The sequence below is a fragment of the Pleurodeles waltl genome, chromosome 4_2, assembly GCF_031143425.1.
Source record: "Pleurodeles waltl isolate 20211129_DDA chromosome 4_2, aPleWal1.hap1.20221129, whole genome shotgun sequence".
Classification (NCBI taxonomy): Eukaryota; Metazoa; Chordata; class Amphibia; order Caudata; family Salamandridae; genus Pleurodeles; species Pleurodeles waltl.
This window is the reverse complement of record NC_090443.1, coordinates 1,058,588,892-1,058,607,705: the sequence shown is the minus strand read 5'-3', so window position 1 is coordinate 1,058,607,705 and position 18,814 is coordinate 1,058,588,892. Positions and strand designations below refer to the sequence as shown.

At 48.6% G+C, this 18,814-nt stretch overlaps 1 protein-coding gene across 1 annotated transcript in view; it reads left to right on the top strand.

The window, feature by feature from the left end:
• LOC138293755 (chemerin-like receptor 1) overlaps positions 1-17,725 on the top strand; it is a 51,605-nt gene extending 33,880 nt beyond the window's left edge. The window contains exon 2 of the mRNA XM_069233096.1: positions 12,599-17,725. Within this exon, the coding sequence (XP_069089197.1) occupies positions 12,606-13,712 (1,107 nt within the window). The 5' untranslated portion in view covers positions 12,599-12,605 and the 3' untranslated portion in view covers positions 13,713-17,725. The remainder of the gene's footprint in view (positions 1-12,598) is intronic.
• Positions 17,726-18,814: the final 1,089 nt, after the last annotated feature.

Here is an 18,814-nt window from a genome sequence, read left to right as displayed (position 1 = left end):
CCTCAACTACCCCTCCACCTCAACTCACCGTCCACCTCAACTACCCCTCACCTTAACTACCCCTCCACCTCAACTCCCCTACTACCTCAACTCACTCTCCACCTCAACTACTCCTCCACCTGAACTACCTCTCCACCTCACCTACACCTCTACCTCAACTCACCCTCCACCTCAACTACCCCTCACCTTAACTACCCCTCCACCTCAACTACCCGTCTGCCTGAACTCACCCCTCCACCTCAACTACCCCTCTACCTCAACTCACCCTCCACCTCAACTACCCCTCCACCTTAACTTACCCCTCCACCTCAACTACCCCTCCACCTCAACTCACCCTCCACCTCAACTACCCCTCCACCTTAACTACCCCTCCACCTCAACTCACCCTCCACCTCAACTCCCCCTCCACCTCACCTCACCCCTCCACCTCAACTACCCTCCGCCTCAACTACCCTCCACCTCAACTACCCTTCCACCTGAACTATCCCTCTACCTCTTTCTCTGGAGGCAGTTATTCGGCTTTAACCGCAGTGATGTAAAGAGTCCTCGGAGCAGAGGTTTGATGTTCACTGTTGCACAAGGATACCGAGGGTCCGGGGGTTATATCTGTCATTCCAAATATTCAGCTACTGAGGACACAATTTCAAGTGCTGCGGGCACAGGTCTTCTTTAAATACTGCATGAATCCACCAGCATCTAACAGGTCACCACAGCATGGCAGTAACAAGCTGGCTAGACACCGAATTACACATTAATAGTTATACTTTTTGTAGCTCCGCATTTGGGTCATTTTTTGACGCCAAAGCGGCGCAAACTTGCAAAATACAATTGGCCCATATTTATACTTTTTGACGCACAACTGCGCCAACGCAGTTGTGCGTCAAAAATATTACCGCCGGCTAACGCCATTCCAACGCACCATGCGGGCGCCTTATTAATCGAATGACGTTAGCCGGCGCTGCGGACTGGTGTGTGTCAAAAAAAATGACTCACACCAGGCAGTGGCGGCGTATGGGAAAATGGGGGTTGTGCGTCAAAAAACGGTGCAAGTCAGGTCTGATGCAAAATTCAGGCCTCAAACCAGATTTGCGCCATTTTTTTTATGACCCCCAGCCTCCATTGACATGACTCCTGTCTTAGCAAAGACAGGAGTCATGCCCCCTTGCAAAACAAATCGGAAAAAAATACTTACCCGAACTTACCTTTCCTTCCCTGGGATGGGTCCCTCCATGCTTGGGTGTCCTCCTAGGGTGGGCAAGGAAGGAGCCCAGGGGTGGCCTCCCCTGCCTCCAGGGACACCCCCTGCCACCCTTGCCAACCCCAGGAGGACACCCAAGGATGGAGGGACCCATCCCAGGGAAGTAAAAGTAAGTTTGGGTAAGTATTTTTTCCAGATTTTTTTTGTGGCATAGGGGGGCCTGATTTGGGCCCCCCTACATGCCACTATGCCCAATAACCATGCCAAGGGGACATAAGTCCCCTGGGCATGGCCATTGGGCAAGGGGGCATGACTCCTGTCTTTGCTAAGACAGGAGTCATGTCAATGGAGGTTGGACGTTAAAAAAAATGGCGCAAATCCGGTTTGAGGCCTGAATTTTGCCTCAGACCTGACTTGCCCCATTTTTTGACGCACAACCCCCATTTTCCCATACGCCGGCGCTGCCTGGTGTGAGTCATTTTTTTTTACGCACACCAGTCCGCAGCGCCGGCTAACGTCATTCCATAAATAAGGCGCCCGCATGGCGCGTTGGAATGGCGTTAGCCGGCGGTAAAAAATTCTACGCACAACTGCGTTGGCGCAGTTGTGCGTCAAAAAGTATAAATATGGGCCTAAATATGCCCCAATTGTATTTTGCAAGTTTGCGCCGTTTTTGCGTCAAAAAGCGGCGCTAAAAAAAGTATAAATATGAATGTTGCTGCAATTAAATGCATCTAGCTCCAAACTCAAGGACAGGGGGCTTCCTCGCGCTAGTTGAAGCTTCCTGTTGGCGCTGTGGGCTGGTGGCCACCCCAGCTGCAGCTTCCGGCTGGTTCTGGGTGTCAGTGTTTATAAAGGTTTAACATGTCATTGAATAATGTTTGGCATCACGGAGGAGGAGTCACCTGAGAAAGAGACTCACCTATAAAGTCAGTTAAAACAAGAGACTCCAAAAGGTATACTTCCGAATCCTTTAGACATGACAGGGCTCGTGCATCTTCTGCACATATGTGTTCATAGCCTGTCATCTTTCACTGCCAGTACCGTAGGTAAGGCAGGGAATACATCTGCTGTGGAGACCTTCGGAGGGCCCTACCTGGGGCAGGTGCACTCTGTCAGCTAGCTCAGGGGGTTACTGTCCCTGCAGCGAGCGGAGGTGCCCGTCTCTGAGCCTGCCACGAGTCTGAGGGTTACTGGGCAGGCCCAGGGAGATGCTCAGATGCTCAGCTTCCTGCAGGGCACCCCGGGGGTTCCTGTTTGGACATCGAAGACATTTCTTCACCCCTCCCCTCTGATGAGCCTCGCGGTCAGGCGAGCTTCCGGCTCTGCAGAGCGGTGGGGGCAGCCTGTGCCCTCGGGGTGCCCGAAGGTACCGAAGAGCGCCCCAAGCTTTACTTACCAGATTGCATGTGCCATGCGGCCCCGTGCTGGCTTGTTTATAGCGCCAACCCACGCAGGCGCTATAATTGTACTTGGCAGCCTGTGTGACCATCTTTTTTTTGGCGCCCCCCCTCATGCCTACCTCCTCAGATTCCCGCATTACCAACCGGCAACAGTGCCCCTCATTCATCTCTCCGTAGCTCCTCTCTCACATGCATTTCATTTGTTTGAAAGCGCTGGTAAAGACAAGCTTTACTAATCCACCCGTTCATCCTGATAAAAAAACAGCTCTCTTCTTTGCAGCAGGCACATTAACCCTCCACGCTACTTTATGACGAGTCAAAGCTGCCACTGGACAAAACTCCCATCTCTCTCTCTCTCTCTCTGGCAGGAGCATTACTCACAAGAGTTAGCTTGACATTTTTATTGTCGCCTGACAGCTGGTGCACATGGAACTTTGCTTCAGTGCTTTTAAATAGTTCGTTATTGCTAAACATAGCAACCCGCCTGATCACCCTCAAACATGGTTTATTATAGTTTTTTTGGGTAAAAGGTTTTGCAGCTGCTGGCGGGGGCGGGAGGGGGTGTGATGCTCCTCCTCCCGAACAGAGGAGCCGAGCGTGGGTTCCTTCAGGGTAATGTAGCGCTTCATATTAGAACTGGCCTACTTTCTTGTGGGTGTAAATGCTTGTTATTCTTCAACGCCATGGGGCACATTCACAAACTGCATTTTAAAGTATGTTTAAATCTGCTCCAACCGGACTACAACATGTTTTCCACCGACCGTTGTGGGAAATGACGCCTCTCATCTTTTGTGTGATCCCCGCCCCGACTGAGGAGGTGCACTCACTCCTAGATTTACATTTGAGTAGTAAGTGTGCAAGGGACCCTTAGGGAGGAGTCAGAAGAGGTTTGTGAGGGTTCAGGGAGCGTTTACATACGGACGTGCACTCACCCACAAAATAGTGCATCCAGTTAATTTCAAAAACTACACTTCTGTAATTACTACAGCCAGAAAACACACCCCGGACAGTCGTAAGTGGCCAGCTCAGGGTTGGGGGGCGTCTGGCACCTACTGCGGCTCCCTGCCATAGCTTTTACACATGTCTTGAGTAAATTAACTTACGTTAATTTAATGTATTAAAAGTAATTAAATATTTAATTAAAATTAAGTTACTAGTGCTGTAGATTTTTTATATTCTTCTACATTTAAAATATACATTTACAAATAATTTAAATGAATGTAAAACATTATTTTCTGTGCTATTTATTTTTAACTTTAATAAACTCTTGAGCTTTTCCTGCACCTTATAGTCCCACTCTGAGTTCAGGGGCTGCAGACATGTGGGTCTACACTTCTGAGTAACTACACTCACATGTTGCGACTAGCCAGAAGTAGTAATGGAACTCAAAGGCCTAAGAGTTTAGGGGAGCAATAATGCTGAATGTGCCAAAAAGGGGAGCCACTGAATGTACCCCAGAAGGGGCACATGCTGCTCTCCCACGTGGAGGTGTAACAATGGCCTAGCCCGGGGGTCTGGTGACCAAGATAGACCACCGTGGACCACAAGAGTCTTTCAGGAAAAAGTATTACGGTGTCCCTAAAATGCTGGCATTTAGCTTTAAAATGTTAGGACACCTGCTGCCTAGGCACTAACTTTGTACCCCTATGTTGGGGGGTTTCCAGGGACCCTTTTTAATGGCATAAGTCTGCCAACCTGACTGTCATTCAGATCACTGGTGAGTCAGTGGCCGCCTATCTGAGATGGCCTTTCTTCTTGCAGTGGACAATGGAGCAGGACACTTCAGGCCGCCTTGATCCTGTGGCTTGGGTCTCATCGCCTCTACATTGGGTGTCTGCCTCAAGGAACGCCAAGCACGCGATCCCTGCAACGGGTGTAGCACCAGCGACAACTCACAGATTTACTGTCCATGACCAAGGTGGTTGGTCACCATACGAAAACCTGATTTAATGACGGGTTGTACGACAGAACGCCGACTGCCAAAACAACGAGTGACTGAACAACGAGGTCGGAACACTGACCTCATTGTTAGTACTGATGCCTTTACCACGAATGCCTTAACAATGATATTTTGTTGTAAAGGCATTCCTGGTAAAGGCATTAGTAATAGGCACCCATTGATCCTGCATGCCTCACCCCAACTCCCCAACCCCACCCCAAAACCTAAAACTCCCTGACCCCCCACCCGCCCCAAAACCTAAAACGCCCCACCCCACCCCCCCAAACCCACCCCAAAACCTAAAACCCCCTGACCCCCCACCCCCTCCCCAAAAACTAAAATGACCCACCCCAAAACCTAAAACCCTCTGACCCCCACCCCCTCCCCAAAACCTAAAACACAACCCCAAAACCCCCTGACCCCCCACCCCCTCCCCTAAACCAAAAACGCCCCACCCCCCCAACCCCACCCCAAAACCTAAAACCCCCTGACCCCCCACCCCCTCCCCAAAACCAAAAACGCCCCACCCCCCCACCCCACCCCAAAACCTAAAACCCACTGACCCCCCACCCCCTCCCCAAAACCTAAAACGCCCCACCCTCCCAACCACACCCCAAAACCTAAAACCCCCTGACCCCCCACCCCGTCCTAAAACCAAACACGCCACACCCCCCCAACCCCACCCCAAAACCTAAAACCCTGACCCCCCACCCCCTCCCCAAAACCTAAAACGCCCCACCCCCCAACCCCACCCCAAAACCTAAAACCCCCTGACCCCCCACCCCTCCCCAAAACCTAAAATGCCCCACCACCCCAACCCCACCCCAAAACGTAAAACGCCCCACCCCCCAACCCCACCCCAAAATCTAAACCCCCCTGACCCCACACACCGCCCCAAAACCAAAAACGCCCCACCCCCCAAGCCCACCTCAAAACCTAAAACCCCCTGACCCCCCACCCCGCCCCAAAACCGAAAACGCCCCACCCCTCCAACCCCACCCCAAAACCTAAAACCCCATGACCCCCACCCCTCCCCAAAACCAAAAACGCCCCACCCCCCAACCCCACCCCAAACCTAAAACCCCCTGAGCCCCCTCCCCAAAACCAAAAACGCCCCACCCCCCCAACCCCACCCCAAACCTAAAACCCCCTGAGCCCCCTCCCCAAAACCAAAAACGCCCCACCCCCCCAACCCCACCCCAAAACCTAAAACCCTGTGAGCCCCCTCCCCAAAACCTAAAACGCCCCACCACCCAACCCCACCCCACCCCAAAACCTAAAACCCCCTGCCCCCCCACCCCCTCCCCAAAACCTAAAACGCCCCACCCCCCAACCCAACCCCAAACCCTAAAACCCCCTGACCCCCCACCCTGCCCCAAAACCGAAAACGCCCCACCCCCCCAACCCCACCCCAAAACCTAAAACCCCCTGACCCCCCACCCCCTCCCCAAAACCAAAAACGCCCCACCCCCCCAACCCCACCCCAAAATCTAAAACTCCTTGACCCCCCACCCCCGCCCCAAAACCTAAAACGCCCCACCCCCCAAGCCCGCCTCAAAACCTAAAACCCCCTGACCCCTCACCCCGCCCCAAAACCTAAAACCCCACACTTACCTGAGTCGTCGCCTCGTCATCTGAGTCATCCTCCTCAGCCGACTCCCTTGTTTGTACCTTAACCACGCATGTTCGTTGTTCAGGACATGCGTGGTTAAGGCACAAAATTACGAAGTCGTTGTTAAAGAAAGCGTTGTTCCACTTTCGTTAACCAGGACTTCGTTATAAAAAAGTCAGCGTAAAGGACGATTCCCTTAATGAGGGGCTTCTGCTGTTTCTGATGTGGGAGGTGGTTGTTGACCAACTAAGGACCTCATGAAGAAGACCTGCCCGGAACCAGTCTGCGACAGGACAGACTGAAGCGACTCAGTCTGATGTGATCTCACCCTCGCGCCATAGTGCAAAGGTGCCTGCGCTGTGGTCAGGGACGTTTTTGCGTAAGATGGGATACCTTCTCGTTTGTTAAATGGCTTAAGGAAACCATAAGGAATTGGTATTTGGAAGAGCCGTGTTTACGGTGTCCCTACCAAAACCCGATTCCTTCTGGTATGTATTGTTTTGGGACCAAAATCCGGTCATAAAACATTCATATTTTACCACCTACTCAAAGAAGGTGTTAACCCATTCACAAATGTTGAAAACATTGAAAATGTTTTTTTCAGGCATGGGCAGTGGTCCAAGGGACATTGCCTACTTCTAAAAAAGGTTTGAGAAACCTTTAGTGGCATACGAGAGGCTTGATCGACCACAGCATCACTTTTTTTGACACTCCGGTGGCACATACCTCTCAGCCTTATCTGTACGGCCTTGCAAAGCCACTTACGTGGCGTCGAATGGTCTCACAAAATATAGAGTAAGATAAAGCAGCTCAAGTCGCTGCGTTGCCTCACTCTGCGCCACAGAGGCGCCCCATGGGTGTTGCGATGGGTCTTTCCAAACAACACCCACGGATTTTGACGCTGCCCAGATTTACTTAATCATGTAAAACTGGGGAAGCACCAAAACCTTACACCTCCCCAGGGGAGATATAACAAGGAGAAATATTTTTATTTATCCTTTTTTTCCTCTTTCCACGTGTGCTGCATTCTGCAGAACACATAAAAAGAGGAAACACCATTTGGGATTGTTTTTGTGCATGCCTCTTCCTGCACTAAAACAGTCACCATAGTGCAAGGGTGTCTGCATTGGCACTACACAGCCAATTGTGCACGAGTGCAGTGGCAAAGGACAGGAATGCACTGTATTGCATAAATACGGTTCTCTCCAGCCCTTTCACATTGGCATAGGGCAGCGTGGCAAAAAGACTTGAGGCGCTGCCCTACGCCAATTCCCCACAAATATGGGCATTATCTTTCTGTTTTTAACAGATTCCGTTTTCTTTTAAGGAAACCAGGCTGAATTTTACAAAAAACATTCCTTCATATAAAAGCAGTCACAGCTATAGCAGGTTGCTGACACCAGTGAGCCACCATCCCTATGATTGGAGCCAATCGTAGCGGGTCACACTTTGAGACCTACCTCACTAATGTTAATGAGGAAGGTCAAATTGTGGGAGAGACTTCAAAGAGTGGCTTAGAGGTGCACAAGGCCCCCTTTCAGTTCCATCCTGTCTGCCAGGGTCTAAGTAGGAGGTTTGGAAGTCCATTGAGTGAGGGCAGGCTACTATCCTTTGACATGTAAGTGTCAGGCCCTCCACCCTCACAGCCCAGGAAGACCCATTCAGTATGCATATGTGTGCAGGTGTGACTGAGCATCCTCTGTTTGGGGTTGTCTGTGCGAATGCACAAGGGAGCTGTGTAGGAAAGTACCATCTTGCCTGGCATGTTACCCCCATATTTCACTGTATATATGTTGTATTAGTCTATGTGTCACTGGGACCCTGCCAGGCAGGGCCCCAATGTTCATAAGTATGTGCCCTGTATGTGTTCTCTGTGTGATGCCTAACTGTCTAACTGAGGCTCTGCTAACCAGAACCTCAGTGGTTATGCTCTCTCTGCTTTCCAAATTTGTCACTGACAGGCTAGTGACTAAATATACCAATTCACATTGGCATACTGGTACACTCATATAATTCCCTAGTAAATGGTAATGAGGTACCCAGGGTATTGGGGTTCCAGGAGATCCCTATGGGCTGCAGCATTTCTTTTGCCACCCATAGGGAGCTCTGACAATTCGTACACAGGCCTGTCATTGCAGCCTGCGTGAAATAACGTCCATGTTATTTCACAGCCATTTACCACTGCACTTAAGTAACTTATAAGTCACCTATATGTCTAACCTTCACCTGGTGAAGGTTGGGTGCAAAGTTACTTAGTGTGTGGGCACCCTGGCACTAGCCAAGGTGCCCCCACATCGTTAAGGGCAAATTCCCTGGACTTTGTGAGTCCGGGGACACCATTACACGCGTGCAGTATACATAGGTCACTACCTATGTATAGCATCAAAATGGTAACTCCAAACATGGCCATGTAACATGTCTAAGATCATGGAATTGTCACCCCAATGCCATTCTGGCATTGGGGAGACAATTCCATGATCCCCCGGGTCTCTAGCATAGTACCCGTGTACTGCCAAACTGCCTTTTTGGGGTCTCCACTGCAGCTGCTGCTGCTGCCAACCCCTCAGACAGGTTTCTGCCCTCCTGGGGTCCAGGCAGCCCTGGCCCAGGGAGGCAGAACAAAGGATTTCCTCTGAGACAGGGTGTAACACCCTCTCCCTTTGGAAATAGGTGTCAGGGCTGAAGAGGAGTAGCCTCCCCCAGCCTCTGGAAATGCTTTGATGGGCACAGATGCTGCCCATCTCTACATAAGCCAGTCTACACCGGTTCAGGGATCCCCCAGCCCTGCTCTGGCACAAAACTGGACAAAGGAAAGGGGAGTGACCACTCCCCTGACCTGCACCTCCCAGGGGAGGTGCCCAGAGCTCCTCCAGTGTGTCCCAGACCTCTGCCATCTTGGAAACAGAGGTGTTTGTGGCACACTGGACTGCTCTGAGTGGCCAGTGCCAGCAGGTGACGTCAGAAGCTCCTTCTGATAGGCTCTTACCTCTCTTGGTAGCCAATCCTCCTTCCTTGGTAGCCAAACCTCCTTTTCTGGCTATTTAGGGTCTCTGCTTTGGGGAATTCTTCAGATAACGAATGCAAGAGCTCACCAGAGTTCCTCTGCATCTCCCTCTTCACCTTCTACCAAAGGTTCAACCGCTGACTGCTCAGGACGCCTGCAAAACACAACAAAGTAGCAAGATGACTACTAGCAACCTTGTATCGCCTCATCCTGCCGGCTTTCTCGACTGTTTACAGGTGGTGCATGCTCTGGGGGTAGCCTGCCTTCACCCTGCACCAGAAGCTCCAAAGAAATCTCCCGTGGGTCGACGGAATCTTCCCCCTGCTAACGCAGGCACCAAAAGACTGCAACTCTGGTCCTCTGGGTCCTCTCTCATCCTGACGAGCGTGGTCCCTGGAACTCAGCAACTCTGTCCAAGTGACTCCCACAGTCCTATGACTCTTCAGTCCAAGTTTGGTGGAGGTAAGTCCTTGCCTCCCCATGCTAGACTGCATTGATGGGTACGGCATGATTTGCAGCTGCTCCAGCTCCTATGCACTCTTCCAGGATTTCCTTTGTGCACAGCCAAGCCTGGGTCCCCGACAATCCTTCCTGCAGTACACAACCTTCTGAGTTGTCCTCTGGCGTCTTGGGACTCCCTTTTGTGACTTCGCGTGGACTCCAGTTCACTTTCCTTCCAAGTGCCTGTTCAGGTACTTTTGCAGGTGCTGCCTGCTTCTGTGATGTCTCCCTGAGTTGCTGGGCGCCCCCTCTGTCTCCTCCTCTAAGTGGCGACATCCTGGTCCCTCCTGGGCCACAGCAGCACCCACAAACCTTTACCACAACCCTTGAAGCTAGCAAGGCTTGTTTGCAATCTTTCTGCGTGGGAACACGTCTGCAAGCTTTATCGCGACGTGGGACATCCATCTTCCAAAGGAGAAGTCCTTAGCTCTCTTCTTTCTTGCAGAACTCCAAGCTTCTTCCATCTGGTGGCAGCTTCCTTGCACCCTCAGCTGGCATTTCCTGGGCTCCTGCCCACTCTCGACACTGTCGCGACTATTGGACTTGGTCTCCATGTCTTACAGGTACTCAGGTCCGGAAATCCACTGTTGTTGCATTGCTGGTGTTTGTTCTTCCTGCAGAATCCACCTATCTCAACTTTACTGTCTTTCTGGGGTAGTAGGGTAACTTTACTCCTACTTTTGAGGGTCTTGGGGTGGGGTATCTTGGACACCCTTAGGGGCATATTTATACTCTGTTTGTGCCGGATTTGCGTCGTTTTTTTTGACCCACATTCGGCACAAACACTGCCCCATATTTTTACTTTGACGTCCGACGCAGCGGGCATCAAAGTTCCACCATGTGCGCCATTTTTTAGAAGGGGGAACCAGCCTTGCGTTAATGATATGCAAGGTAGGCGTTCCCTTCTAAAAAATGACTCCCAGGACTGTGCGCCATATTTAAATTCTCGTGCAAAAATGACGCACGGGAGTGGACGAGCCTTAAAAAATGACGTCCAGCCGCGTTTGCGTAATTTTTTAACGCCTGCTCAGGGCAGGCGTTAAGGGACCTGTGGGCTCGGAAGGAGCCCAGAGGTGCCCTCCCATGCCCCCAGGGACACCCCCTGTCATCCTTGCACCCCAGGAGGACTCCCAAGGATGGAGGGACCCACCCCAGGGACATTAAGGTAAGTTCAGGTAAGAATATTTTTCCGTAATTTTTTTGTGGCATAGGGGGGCCTGATTTGTGCCCCCCTACATGCCACTATGCCCAATGACCATGCCCAGGGGACATAAGCCCCCTGGGCATGGCCATTGGGCAAGGGGGCATGACTCCTGACGGCTAACGGCGGCTAACGCCATTCAATAAATACGGCGCCCGCATGGCGCTTTGGAATGGCGTTAGCCGGCGTTAAAAATTTTGACGCACAACTGCGTTGGCGCAGTTGTGCGTCAAAAAGTATAAATATGGCCCTTAGTGTTTTCTTACACTCCCAGCAACCCTCTACACACTACACTAGGCCTGGGGTCCATTCGTGGTTCGCATTCCACTTTTGGAGAATATGGTTTGTGTTGCCCCTAGGCCTATTTCTCCCTATTGCATTCTATTGTGATTCTACATTGTTTGCACTACTTTTCTAACTGGTACATACCTGATTTTGGTTTGTGTGTATATATTTTGTGTATATTACTTACCTCCTAAGGGAGTATATCCTCTGAGATACTTTTGGCATATTGTCATCAAAATAAAGTACCTTTATTTTTAGTATATCTGTGTATTGTTTTTTCTTATGATATTCGGCATATGACACCAGTGGTATAGTAGGAGCTTTGCATGTCTCCCAGTTCAGCCTAAGCTGCTCTGCTATAGCTACCGTCTATCAGCCTAAGCTGCTAGAAACACCTCTAATCTACTAATAAGAGATAACTGGACCTGGCACAAGGTGTAAGTACCACAAGGTACCCACTATCAGCCAGGCCAGCCTCCTACAGGGTGACCCTTCAGAAAGGCCATTTCCAACAGTGACCCACTATGATTTGATATTTTGTGAACTGACCTATTAAAAATAGATCAGTTCTCAAAATACAATTGCATCTGGTAAAAGTTGGTGTATAAATTGCAATCATATTTCTTGAAAGCATTTCTATACATGAGGTCTAGTGTCTTTTGGGTAAAGTCAGACATTTGTAGGTTGGTAGTTCTTTCACTGTTTATCTGGAGCATGACGTCCTGGTAGGTATCACCATGAGCCAGTGGAGTTCAGCCTCCCAGAACAGTCATGTTGCTGCATGTTGGACAAAAAAAAGAAAGGAAATTAGTTGTACTAAGAACTAGTCGTAAAATATTGGTTACAATTTGCAAGCAGTATTTTGTCATGTGTGGTAATTTCTGAATCAACCTATGTACTATTAGGTTGGTTTCCAAAGTACCGATTCCTAATAGGTCACAATTTGGCTTACCTCATTAATATTAATGAGGTGGGACACAAATTGCAACCCAACCAAATACAGACATTGCAGGGAGGGTGGCCTGGCCTGCTTGGGTCAGCGAACCATCTTTTCTGTGATTGTTTTTAAATAAAGGAATGTATTTTTTTAAATGCAACCTGTTTTCCTTAAAGGAAAATGGGATGCGTTTAAAAATAAAAATAAAAAGTATTAGTGGGACCACTGCCTCCTTTTAAAAACTGTTTTTGTCAGTATTCACAAAGGGGAAGGGGGCCCCTAGGTACCCCTCTCCATTTGTAAATGGAGGGGTTTGAAAACTGTCAAAACTGTCAGTAAAATCTTTGACTTTTTTTGACAATTTCTTTAGGCAATAGTACATCTAAATGCATCACTCTTAATTAAAAATGTTCCTGTTGCCACAACAACTTGCAATATTTCAATCTGTGCACACTCATAGCACAAAGTGTTGTTTCATATACAAACCTTGATTAATTTGCTGAATATTTTGTTTTCAGATTCAACATGCATGCCACAAACTGCAGTGTCACTACAGAGGATTTCGCAAAGACCGTTGCTTCTCTTGGGGTGAAGGCCACATCTGGTATCTTCCAGACCATCAGCGTGCTCACTTTCATTCTTGGGGTGCCTGGGAATGGTCTGGTCCTCTGGGTACTCGGTGTACGGATGAAGCTGACCGAGACCACCATCCTCTTCCTCAACCTATCTATTGCTGACTTTTTCTACCTACTTATCGTACCTCTACGAATAACATATGCGGCCCGCCAGTTTGCCTGGCCCTTTGGAGAAGCTCTGTGCAAGATAGACTTCTTTCTCGCCTTCCTGAATATGTATGCCAGTGTTTTCTTCTTGGCGTCTGTCAGTCTGGATCGCTGCCTCCTGGTGGGTTGGCCGATGTGGTACCGCCGACATCGCTCCATGCAGACTTCGGTGAAGGTCTGCTCTGTGGTGTGGCTGATGTCCATCTCTCTGAGTGCTCCTTACCTCTTCTTCGCCGACAATCAGACGTTATTCAACCAGAGCATCTGCTTCATAAACTATGCCCCTGAAGAAGATAAAGTGGGTGAAACAGGTCTGCGGGAGTGGAGGGAACCCACCATGATCGCTGTGCGCTTTGTCTTTGCTTTTTGCATCCCTGTTACAATCATCATCGCCTGCTACACGCATATAGGACTTCGTGTGAGGAAGATGCGCCTGACCAACCAGTCCCGGGTTTACCGGATCACTGTCCTCACCGTTTTGATGTTCTTTATCAACTGGACGCCTTACCAGCTGTTCAGCTTGGGCGGTCTCTTGCTCTATGCCAAGCCCACATGCCTCTTCCACCCCTCTGTCTTTTTAGGGTACCCTGTGGTATACGCCTTCGCTTACGTCAACAGCTGTGTGAACCCCATCTTGTATGTCTTTGTGGGTGGGGGATTCACCCGAAAGTTGGCACAGTCTCTTCCAGCAATATTCGAAAGGGCATTTAATGAAGAACTGCTGTCTACAAGCCGGAGGGGGACCAGAAAAAGCCCCAAGTTGCAACCTCGCTCAACACAACTGAAGAGGGAAGCCACCCTCCCATCAATTTCACAGAAGGAAAACCCAGCTTATAGTGAGGATACCTAAATCTGTGATGTGTCCTGTGGTTCCGGTGAAACTCTGGGTCACGTAGCATTGTTTCTACCAGGGGCTGTTTCCAAGAGATGCCAACCTTCAGCGAAGCTCTGGATCAGCTTTACGCTTGTAGACAGACTCTTACGATCCAATATGATATCAATAGTTTGATATCCCAGGTGTATAGAAGCTTTCCACGGCAGCAGTCTGGCTGCCTAACTTTGTAGGCTTATACAAGACTACTTTGGCCTGCGTTTATAAGTGTGAGGACCAGTGGATGGATTTATCAACTTTTTTCTATATTTAACAGTTTTTCAGTTTTAAGTTTGTTATAGTAAATTACATATTTTTGCATAAACAATGCATTTGTCTTTAATGAGTACTGGTAGTTCAGAATCATATATAAATGTGTGGCTGTAATACATTTCCAACAGCTTGTCACCTACATTGTAATTGTATGCAAGTAGTGTCTACTCAACTTAAAATGCCCCACCTTGTACAAATGATGGACGTGACCTGCCTCAACACCCCATGTGCCATCGGATTAGATTGTGTGCCTTTATTATGAGAGCACAGAAGGTTCTCCCTTCACAATAGCTTCCCTCCAACCTCTAAATTGTGATTCTGTGATCTAGAAAGATCCACTGTCCGTGGCTTGCACCAGAGTCTTGCCTGGGTGTGTGTGATCAGATCATATCCAGGATGTTAGGAAGTCTGTTCGAGCATCCTTCTTATTTCAATGTCCTTGGTATGCATTACATTAGGAGGATGAACAGCTTCGTGAGAGAAGCTCACCCTGATGCTGATATTTCCCAGGGTCAGAGAAGCCATGCCACCTGACATTGGTCCTTGAACGTAGGAACTTAGGTTTGGATCCTGGAGTCCTAGGGATTCACCCAGCTCTTCTACCTGGCAGCAGTACCCTTTAGGACACTCAACAGTGGCCTCCCAAACAGCCCTGGGCAACAGTGTGGAAACGCGAGGATGCTGGAAGGATTCCTAAGGTGGAGGGTTGCAGGGTAAAGGAGGGAGGATGGATTTCAGGATACATCTCTCATGTGGAGGAATAACCTAAGGAGAAGTTTGTCTCACATGTGATCACCTGCCATGGTGAGGAGCACATCACGCTATAGGTCAGGCAAGTGGACACCGCCCCATGTACCTGACCGCGTAAACATCCCCAAACCTACCTGCTAGCTTTGGTCAGTGGGCTCCTACTCTCACACTCCCTGCATGTCCAGAACCAGATCTGGCAGTCGTGCCTTCTCCTACCTCACTCCCAAAGCCCAGAACGACATCCACCTGCCCATCAGAGCTGCCTCCTCCATTTCTGACTTCCACAAGAAACTGAAGTCCAGGCTCTTCATCTAGTCCGGACCCTGGCTCAGGTGAGCTGTGCACTATACCAATAAATATAACATAACCTTCTTCATATATGTCTTTATTAGGTTTAATTCAACCATGCATTGGAATACAATAACAAACAATAACAGGGAAAAGCATACAGTCATCAGAACAATTAAACTGTGCTGCTATGCCAATAATACTGTACTAAGAGGGGGTATCAGGAACAGTGAATTGTCACAAATATACATGATCCTGCGTCTGGGAGGAGTATAATGTATGAATCATCTGCATACTGTAAGCTGCGTGATCCCTACATATTGGGAGATGTGAGGCAGGGGAGTGCTCTGTATTGCTAGTTATTCATGGGGAGCAATTTTACCAATATCCCGTTAATATAGGTCCTTTTCATCGGTACGCACTGTAAGTATGGGGAACCTCCAATCAGAGGCTTGTGAGTACTTGGCCAACCCAGGTGATACAACGTTTTCAGGAGGAGATTTAGATACGCTTATGTGTTCATGGGGGTCGTGTGTTATTTGTTTACAACAAAAATGTCCCACACTTCACAGCCACCTCTCGTTAAGCCTCTGGCTTGCAGTAGACGAAGCGTCCGCGCCTCCGCATGGGACCACTGTAATAAGTCCTGTAGCCATTTAATGTGAGTTGGAGTATAGGGCGCTTTCCAGTGTGTAGCTATAAGGCGTTTGAATGTTATAAATGCAAGATCAATAAATCTGGGAGCTGTTTGTCGCCTTTAGCTCGCTGGTGTAAACCTAATAGACAGGACTCTGGGTTGGGTACTAGAGCATGTTTAGTTATATCGGCCGTAGACTCGATTATTTGTCGCCATGCTGTTAATAACGGTGGGAAGTCCCATGCCAAGTGGTAAAAATGTGCTTCTGGTGATGCACATCGGGGACATGTAGGTGCCATCATGGGAAACATGTGATTAATTCGAGACGAGGAGAGATAGGATTGATGTAAATAATTGAATTGGGTGTAACGGAACCTAGGGTTGCATGAGATGCGTTTAACAGTAGAAAGCGCTGCTGCCTAGGACTTCTGTGATAAGGGGGTAGTGAGTACTTTGTTCCAGCGAACTCAAGCGGCCTCCAAGCTTGGGCAGGCAGTAACTAACAGGGTGTTGTACAGCCTAGATATCACTTTTTTGGTTTCAGTTATGGAGAGCATCAGTGTGAGTATCTGGGATGTCTGTGGTTCCTCGTTTCCCATATTCCAAGTGTCCTGTAGCAGGTGTGTTATTGCACAGTATGTCAGAAAAACACCCGCATTTAGGCCCATATTGTCCCTCAGTTCGTCAAACGTTAGTAGCGTGTCGGCTGAATATAAGTCTCCCACCGTCTCAAGTGTTTTCACTCGCCACAGAGCCATATTGTGGTGTTCCAGCATGACACGGGCCTTAGGTAAGTGTGAGATTGGTATTAGCGGTGAGTATGGTATGTTGGGCTGTTTGCTGTGAATGTATCTCAGCCGGCAGGTTTTGGCCGCATCCGTCAGTATGTTGCCTCGAAGAGAGGGCCATGTCCTATCAGACAACCATGTGTATTATGGAGTTTGGGCCAGAAAGTTAGATATGACAATTTGTTCACTGTACGATGTTCCCCCATCCAGTGGAGCAGCCATTGCAATTGTGCAGCAGCGTAATAGAGTTCAAGATTAGGCATACCAAGGTCGCCAGTAGCCTGTGAGTACTGCGTCATGGTCAACGCCATGCGGAGTCTAACCTTTCCCCATAGCTAATCAGTTAATAAACTCTGCAGTGTTTTAAAAAATAAACAGGGAAGAATAATAGGCAGCGCCATGAAGTAATATAATAATCTAGGGTGAATCAGCATTTTAGCTATGGCCACTCTATCCATGGGTGATAGTGGGAGTGAGCCCCAGAATGAAAGCGAGCCTCTTCTGGAACGGATAGCCCGATCAATGTTGCCCTCCCTCAGGTCTTTAATTGAGTGATATGTTTATATCCCTAAGTACTTAAAGGAGGTGTGGCACCACGGTAGGTGATAGCTCGGAAGGGTTGGCTGCATATCCAGCGGGACAGGTGATAATGGAAATATACAGGATTTGGTCCAATTGACTCTCAACCCTGAGATTTCGTCAAAGGAGTCTAATAAGGACATAACCTCTGGTATGGAGGTGGTGTGGTCCCATAAATATATTAAGGCATCGTCCGCGTATAAGGAAATTATGTGATGCATATGAAGTTTCGGTATGCCCCACAGATGTGCACTCTGACGCAATGTGGCTGCCAGGGGATCCATCACTATCGCGAACAATAAAGGAGAGAGCGGACATCCCTGTCTGGTGCCCCGGTGTACAGAGAATCTGACCAAAAAAATTTGCCCTGTCTTAACTCGAGCCATCTGCTTAGAATTTAGGGCCAGATGTATCAAAAAAGCCTTTTGCGATTCGGTAATAGCGATTTTTAAGAAATCGCAATTTCTGAATCGCAAAATGCAATGTATCATATTTGCGATTTGGTAATAGCGATTTCTTAAAAATCGCAAATGCTATTACCGAATTGCAAATTGCGATACCGGCCCCATTCGCACCTATGGGCCTGTAGGCCCATATTTGCGAATTTTTTGCATTTCCCAAATTGCGAATTCCTAACTGGAATTCGCAAATTTTGGAAATGCAAACCCCAGGGTGCTGGGGGCCTAAGGCCCCATCTGCTGCACCCCAAGAATTTTTTTAAGGACCTATAAGGCGCACACATGCCTTAGGGGCATGTGTGCTTTACATGTCAATTTTAAAAATGCATTTTTAATGCATTTTTTAAATTTGCACATGGTTACCACCAAATTCAACTTGGTGGTAATAGCGATTCCTTAATGCCCAATTCGCATTAAGGAATTGCTTGTTACATGTGGTTTAGAAATCGCAAATAAAGATTCCTTATTTGCGATTTCTTATTTAGAGAATTGAAATTTGCGATTCTCTAACCGGGCTCCCAATTTTAAGGAATAGCTATTTTAGCGATTCCTTAAATTTGCGTTGCGAATGCCTTTCATAAATACTGAAAGGCATTTTTGCATTCGCAAATGGCCATTCGCACCGTTTGCGAATGCAAAAACCTTTGATACATCTGGCCCATAGAGTGGTCATCCAGGATATATACCCTGGTCCAAAGCCCATCTTGTGTAGGGTTGTGGTAAGAAAGTTCCAATTTAGAGTATTGAACGCTTTTTCATTATCCAGGTTTATGGCCATACTGGGGCGAGTCGTCCCTGTGGTGCTGTGGAGGAGACAAATCAGTCTTCTGATGTTCAGGAAGGTGCTCCGTCCGGGGATAAATCTGGACTGGTCCTCATGTATCAAGTGAGGAATTAAGGGGAGGAGTCTGTTAGCTAGTATTTTCCCCAGGAGTTTGCAGTCTATGTTTAGCAAGGAGAGTGAGTGATAGGAACGCACATCTAGGGGATCACGGCCAGCCTTAGTAGGACTACTATGAGAGCCTCACGCAGTGACAGCGGTAGCTGACCCGATGTGTGTGCTTCGTTGAGCATGACAAGCATGGGCTGCAAAGTATTCGACGGTCAGGCCGTCTGAGCCTGGAGCCTTATTATGGGCCATTTGGGTTAAAGCAGCGCGGACCTCCTCTATACTAATTGGGCCATCTAATGCATTTATTTTATCCGGCTGTAGGTGCTGAAGAGGGAGCGTGTCTAAAAAGGTGGATATTTACCCAGGTGTGGGTGCTGGGGTGGCTGCATACAATCATTGGTAGGAGGTGTAAAAGG